Source organism: Dreissena polymorpha, chromosome 15 (assembly GCF_020536995.1).
Source record: "Dreissena polymorpha isolate Duluth1 chromosome 15, UMN_Dpol_1.0, whole genome shotgun sequence".
NCBI lineage: Eukaryota > Metazoa > Mollusca > Bivalvia > Myida > Dreissenidae > Dreissena > Dreissena polymorpha.
The window spans coordinates 30,166,336-30,173,393 of NC_068369.1; the positions used below are offsets into that span (position 1 = coordinate 30,166,336).

At 33.7% G+C, this 7,058-nt stretch overlaps 1 protein-coding gene across 1 annotated transcript; it reads right to left on the bottom strand.

Annotated features, from left to right (window-relative positions):
• Positions 1–1,068: 1,068 nt before the first annotated feature.
• LOC127859298 (uncharacterized) lies at positions 1,069–3,106 on the bottom strand. The gene is made up of 3 exons (XM_052396553.1): positions 2,882–3,106; positions 2,201–2,291; positions 1,069–1,933 (listed from the first exon to the last, which is right to left on the bottom strand). The coding sequence occupies exons 1-3, from the start codon at positions 3,045–3,047 to the stop codon at positions 1,249–1,251; spliced, it is 942 nt and encodes a 313-aa protein (XP_052252513.1). The 5' UTR covers positions 3,048–3,106; the 3' UTR covers positions 1,069–1,248.
• Between the last annotated feature and the right edge of the window lie 3,952 nt (positions 3,107–7,058).

Genomic DNA, 7,058 nt, shown 5'->3' on the forward strand with positions numbered 1-7,058 from the left:
TTGGTCTTTTACCTGCATTTTCCTATGCGTTGAAACACTGACAAATACTGACCTGACCAGCTATCCAGTTTGTTCAAAATTCCATACCATGTGTTGCCAATATCGGCAATCTAACCGGTGACGTCACTTTGAAATTTAAAGGACTGACGACAAATGGACTGGTTCAAAAAACATTTTGCTACTGTGTGTGACAATAAACGCATTGGTTGTAAAATGCTAGTTGTAAGATGTTCACGTGCTTCGCACATGCCGATGTCAAAGATTATAACGGCTTGACATGCATAAAAGACAATGTTTGCATCATTAATCAAATAAGAATAAGGTACCATGCGTTTGTAGACATCTGACAGTTGTCCTATTTATTAACATACTCGTGTCACCAAGAAATTAAGTAAATGGATGAGGCAAAATATTTTATTTTTGTATTCATCTACATAAAATTATTAATATAATATTTAAACAACAGCATCATATATGCATTTCATGTGATGACTTATACAATATTTCGTTATATGCATTAAAAGTAGGGATGGGAAAGACTACTGAAAATATTCAGTGTCGAGTGTACCATTGTAGTTTTTTGACACCTTATCAGAAATTTATCGGCACATTTTTGATTTGATCAGATATTCACACTATGGTGTTTTATGATATATGTCGCTTATTGCTATAGAAAGATGTGTCGCACTGAAATAAAAGCCAACTGCGTCCCAATCAAATCCAAAAATAGTGTGCATTATACATCTGAGGTTAAAAAACCTATCAAAACACAGTGTTTGTATATCAAAAAGGAATGCTTATCGATACACATTGATATTTTACATAAATTAATTTTCATTTCCGACTGATTATCGGAAAATAGTTAAATAAATTTTAAGTAAATTATCGATTGGTCCCTCTCCTAATACCCACCCGTTTTCTATGCATCATCTCGTTCATTGATGACAGCTGTTATCAACACAATGACTTATACAATAAGTCTTTCTGCACTAAATCCAAACTGCGACTTTGTACACGTATTTATACATTTTTAGAAGTATCTTTGCATACAAATATAATATTCGAATATGAATTTTGGAATTCGAATATTCGGTCGATTTTCAAATATTCGAGTATTCGGATATTCTGCCCCATCCCTATTTTAAATGTATAACTTTAATAATAGAAACGCAAATCAAAACAGATATAGAATATATATCTTATAAATACTATTTACACATCCGGGAAATGTATTTTGCATTGCCGTGTTTATTTCATACCGACACTAGACGTCATGTTATAGTTATTTGCAATCGCCCTAACGTTGCTTTGCCCTTCGCCCAGATGATCATAATCGTTACCAGTAGCATTACGATGGTTGTAAACGCTGCCTGATATTTCAGTTTCCGAGTCCCTGAATGTCTTATTAGTGTAATCGTAATCGTTGTTGCCCTGTCGTGAATCATCAATGTCCGCGTATGTGTCATTTGAATCTATCTCTTGATACATAGTTACATCATCGTGCTCAGACTCAAGTGCAGCCCCTTTATTTATTGGTGGTGAGTTACTAGTTGTCTGTTTCTCTAATACAAAGTAAGGATTAATTTCATTTGAAGGCGTTTCATGAACCGGTTGACAACCTTGTTTTTCCAGAACTAAGTATGGGTGGATTTCGTTTACTGGAACGCCGTTTCCGTTGCTAATATCTGATGTTTGTTTCTCTAGAACAAAATAGCCACGGACGTCTGCATACTCGGAAGTGATAGCCGTTATGTGCCGTTCAAATCCGTCTTTCTCTAAGATACTGTATTCGTGAGCCTCCAATTGCCCAAGTGATATTGGACTTTGGTGGTGTGCGTTTGGTTTGGATTCTATCCTCGCTAACGATATGTGGTGATTATTGTCAGGATTTTCCAATTTCGAACCCTTTGTGATTGCGAAGCACAATTTCCCCCTACCAAATATACGAATATATTTTGTTTAATTACTTCATCATCAGTTGGTAAGTCATGAGACAAACTGCAACAAGCAAAATTTTGTATATTATCAAAATAATATATAACACAATGCTGGTTTTTTATAACTTAAATAGTTATTAATTCAGAATCAATGACCGAGTGGTATGTGTTTTCTTATAAAATGTTTGGTTATTGTAAAACACAATGCGGAGTATTATACACATGAACGTTACAGAATGGCAACAAAGTAATTACACACTTACTTCTTTCTAAGGACAAACACGATCACCGCAGCTGCAACAGCTAGTGCAACTGCAACTGAGACTCCTGCCGCTGTTGCTGCATTTGAAGATCCTATCATAAAACATAGACAGGATAGGTTGTACCTTAGAAACCCTGAACAGGATATTTATGCGCGCTTCATTGTTTTCGTGAGTATTACATTAGCATATGTATGTGCAACACTTACTCAGTAGTATATGTAACATTTAATCATTTTTTTCAGAGCATTGCCGTAATTGATCTATCTTTATTTCGATAGTAAATGCAAAAGTGCTGAAAAAAAACCATAAACCATAAACAAATATAAATTTATACCCTTAACATGTACACATGTACGTCATTATAATGCGCATGTTTGCTATATTGAACAATTATTACATACACTTAAATGTATCAGATGGTATTTTATTTTGTTAAAGTAGGCATGATGATGGAATAAACATATAATTTGTTCGATTTGTTTGATGTTGACAGTACTTAAGTATAAAATTATAAAAGTAATGAAAACGTAATGGTTTGTAATTGACAAACTATATCACAACTGAATGATTATATGGATCATATAGTTTAGAGATATTATAAAGAACATTTGCCAATACACTCATAATTACTCAAAAACAAGAAGTAACAAAACTTGCGTAACAAGTGCATTGTAATACCACCTCGTGAAAAATCTGCAAATGCTACATCAGACTTAGCGCTTGTTGACGTATTGCCAGTTGTTAAAGATGTCGAAGGTGTGAACGAAGACTGCGTCGACTCTGTTGTTGTAGCTGTTGTGGTGTTGTTTGAGGGCGATATTGATGTTGAAGAGATTGTGCTGGGCATGGTCGTCGTCACTGATTCTGGCCTTGTTTGTGTTGATGAAATGTGTGGTGAAGACGTTGTGGTTGTAGCTTATTTGATCATAGAAAAAAAGTTCATTTTTCAAGCGTAACTCAAATATGTTTAAAACATTGCTTGTGTGAACTTAGTCTTGTGAGATGTTTATTTTTTCCGCCATATACGCATATAGTGTTTCATGATTGTCAATATATAAAAATATTTCAAAAACATTTAACGTGACCGTAGAATCTAACATAAGATATATATAAGTAAAGTCTAATATATATAATTATGTTTAAATCAAATTAAATTATATTATATACATATTTCAAGATTAAATATAGGAATCTAGAGTCATTCATGTAATATCGATTGTTATACTATCGAACAAAAACAGTGTAATGATTTATATTATTGAATCAGTCGGTTCTTCCGGTTGTCAGTCTTGCTATTTTATAGGTTTCTTGTCTGGTGAATGAGATATCAATTGATGCATTCAGAAAGATAAAAATCGGTAAATATTATATACCGATATTAAACAGTGTCATAAATAATGTTGTCAAATAGAGGCACGGCCAAACATACATGTTAATAAATACATACATTTACCTGAACATGGTATGCCGTTGCATGAAACGAGTCCTTTTGCACATTCACAGGTAAGACAATCATATTCGATGGTATCATCAACGCTGTACTGTTTCCATGGTTGAGGACAGGGCATGCCTTCAAATATATTTGACCACAATTTAAACCATGAGCAAACTTTGATCAAGCCGGATGCATGATTTCAAACAAAAGAATCATTCAACATAATATAAACCGTCTTTAAAACTGTTATCGCCTTATATGCGATACTATATATTGATCATAAGCATGGTGTAAACATACAAATACAAAAGTAAAAATATTATTTTCGAATAACTATATTTTTAATTCATCCAATATTCATAATTGTAATAAAACGTTAGGAAGACGCAATTCCGGAAATATTTATTTTGTGGGGCTGTTTATATACGTATATGCAGCAGTCATTCGGTTAGTATGTCAGCCTTCCTGTATAGCTGTCTTTTCAACGTGCCCGTAAGCTAACTTAAATTATTGAACTAATTATGGCCCTTTTTGGACTTTAAGATATATTAAAGTATGTTTTCAAGGAGGTTACTCAAAAAGCATGGGCATGATTACCAGATGTGAACAACATAAATTACCGACGTATTAAAGTACATGCACTTGTAATGTAATCAAATACAGTTTCAGTTGTGTTACAAAACACACTATTTTGGCAGCTGTTCAACTTCTCTAATGATATGGTTTTTCATATACTATCTCAAGAGGGGCTCGACCTTTAGAAAAACCAGATGTTCATACCAATTTATCATGTGTGGATGCACTTAATCAAATTATTTTACTGATATAGGTGAGACATCATGTAATACAAGTCAGTTTCATATTCGGTTACAAATCAATGCGGTTAATTTACATTAAACACTGCAACCGTTAGGGCTGTTAACATTTACAAACTGACATTTAATATAAGATGCAAAAACCTAAAGAGTTGTATATTTAAATAGTTTTACAAACTTCTTCTCTGATACAACAATGCCCTGGGCTGTGTTATATGTAATGTTATGACTTAAAGTGGTACGTTACAAAATCTGTAAAACATGCATCTAGGAGCAAAGTCGCCACGCACAAAATAGGCTAAATAGATGTAAATGCCAAAGTAACTTATTCTCTGAAACTACAAGTCCACGTTTTGTTTTGCTAATTGGATTGTAATATTGTATAGCGGTCGTCAAAAGCGTGTTTAAATAATAGCCACGAAGTCTAAGAGTGCCGCGCCCATGGATGACTTGGTTTATATAGTCTTATATAGCAAACTTATTTATTTTGTTGTTTTTCTTAGTTTTGCTTTTTGGTAGGCGACATTAGATAATTGTCCTCAGTCTACAAAGAATGTTTAAATCGTGTTACTTTGTACACAAATGAATTGAGCATATTCTTGATTTGCTATATATACTTTATTAGCAAAATAAGTTAAAACGATTATCCTTTAACATCAATTTACAGAAGTTAAATACTGTAAAACCATTAAATTTCGTGTGGTACGAATTTTCGTGGATTTCGTTGGTGAGCTAAACCACGAATTCAAGTACCAAGGATTATTTATACAATTTTTAATCCGAAATCGGTCATTTCCGAATGTCATTTCCGACATTTCTTTTGTTGTCGGTTATCCGAGATATTTGCTTTTTGTAATAAGTACTTCACTTCAGTAGATCACATTACACTATATCTTGACTAATTAAAATATTTCCGAATTGAAAATGGTAATAATACTTTTTAAATAAAGCACGGTATTTTAACTGTACATCAACGATTGTTCTCTTTTGCGTGACGTCATCAAATTAAGTTTACAGATTGATCACATATGTCAATTCGTGCCAACTAAAGTTTAAAGAGACATAACGGTTATCACACGTGTATTTTGGGGACCTTATTACTCAATTGTTACTACTAGGGGAACTATTACGCTGAGAATTGCAAATATTGTCAAAACAACATTGGTGGCAATTAGAGAGCGGGGACCCACAAGTGCGCCGCTTCATCGCTCTTATAGACAATTATCGGCAACACTTTCATTCTTCAGTGCACATGAACCTCAAGTCTTGCTGTCAACACAGATAAGCAGATTATGCTTCGTTATTACTCTGGTTGTTTTAATAAAAGTTTAATTATAATGACAGTCAGACTTCCCCAAAAATTTGAAATCCATGAAATAACGTATCAATGAATTAGTTATTTTTTATTTGAAATCCAAGAAATTACGTGTCAACGAATTAGTTTTTTATAATTAAACCACGAAATTTCATATCGACGAATTTCTATACGTTTACAGTATGCAGAGTAGTATCCGTTATTCTTTGCCATGTGTTTGGTCAAATTCAGATAATTTTAAAATTGATCCCATGTGTGGCCCTTTTACACGAAAAAGTCCTTTTTAATGTCTATGTAAAACCCCGAAACGGACCGCACACATTCTTACCTGAACATAGTCTGCAAGTTTTTGCACAGAACGTGTTATTGACCGGGGTTGGGCAAATAGACTCTTTTACAGCAGCACAATTGCTGATGTTGTCCTCGCATACTCCTGAAACAGGAGATAACAACAAGTGTACGTGAATGGCATGCGTTTGCAAATGGAGACGGCTAGGTATGACTTTAAAGAAACGTGCAAACGATATTCACGTACATGTAACATATCAATGCAGATAGTGATTGAGATAGCACGCCATTTCCATATAAAAGCTTTTTGGACAGGTAGTATCATAAAAAGACAGTATAAATGATTCGACATAGTGAACAAATAAGGCTTGTGCAAACGAATACCAAAATGTATGTCTTCAAGTAATCATGTAACGGGAGATGAACCATGTACTAGTATTACTCAATTGTTACTATTATGGGACCGATTGCGCTGAGAATTGCAAATATTGTCAAAACAACATTGATGGCAATTAGCGAGCAGGGACCGACACTTGCGCCGCTTTATCGCTCTTATCGACAATTATTGGCAACACTTTCATGCTTCAGTGCACATTAACCTCAAGTATTGCTGTCAACACAGATTAGCATATTATGCTTCGTTATTGCTCTGCTTGTTTTAATTAAAGTTTTATTATTATGACCGTCAGTCTTCCCCGAAAATTTGAAATCCACAAAATTACGTATCAACAAATTAGTTGTTTTTTATTTGAAATCCACGAAATTACGTGTCAACGAATTAGTTGTTTTTCATTAAACCACGAAATTTCATACCGAATAATTTCTATACGTTTACAGTATTGGGTTTTTACCATTGTACTCTACTTAGTGTGTCTAAATCATGTTCGAGGGATCAAAATTGACCACGCGTATGTTGTTATATTGCCTTACTTTAAGAACATAGCAAAATAACTTAAACAACCTTTTTTCTCTCAAACCACAACGTCCTTACGTTTTAATTTGTAT

What these genes read in the sequence shown, in the direction of transcription:
- LOC127859298 (XM_052396553.1), bottom strand. Translation starts at nt 3,047, where the DNA reads ATGCCCAGCACAATCTCTTCAACATCAATATCGCCCTCAAACAACACC. An exon ending in ATTTGCAGATTTTTCACGAG is followed by an intron (nt 2,292 to 2,881) that starts GTGGTATTACAA and finishes GTTTTATGATAG; the next exon opens with GATCTTCAAATGCAGCAACA. An exon ending in GTGTTTGTCCTTAGAAAGAA is followed by an intron (nt 1,934 to 2,200) that starts GTAAGTGTGTAA and finishes TATATTTGGTAG; the next exon opens with GGGGAAATTGTGCTTCGCAA.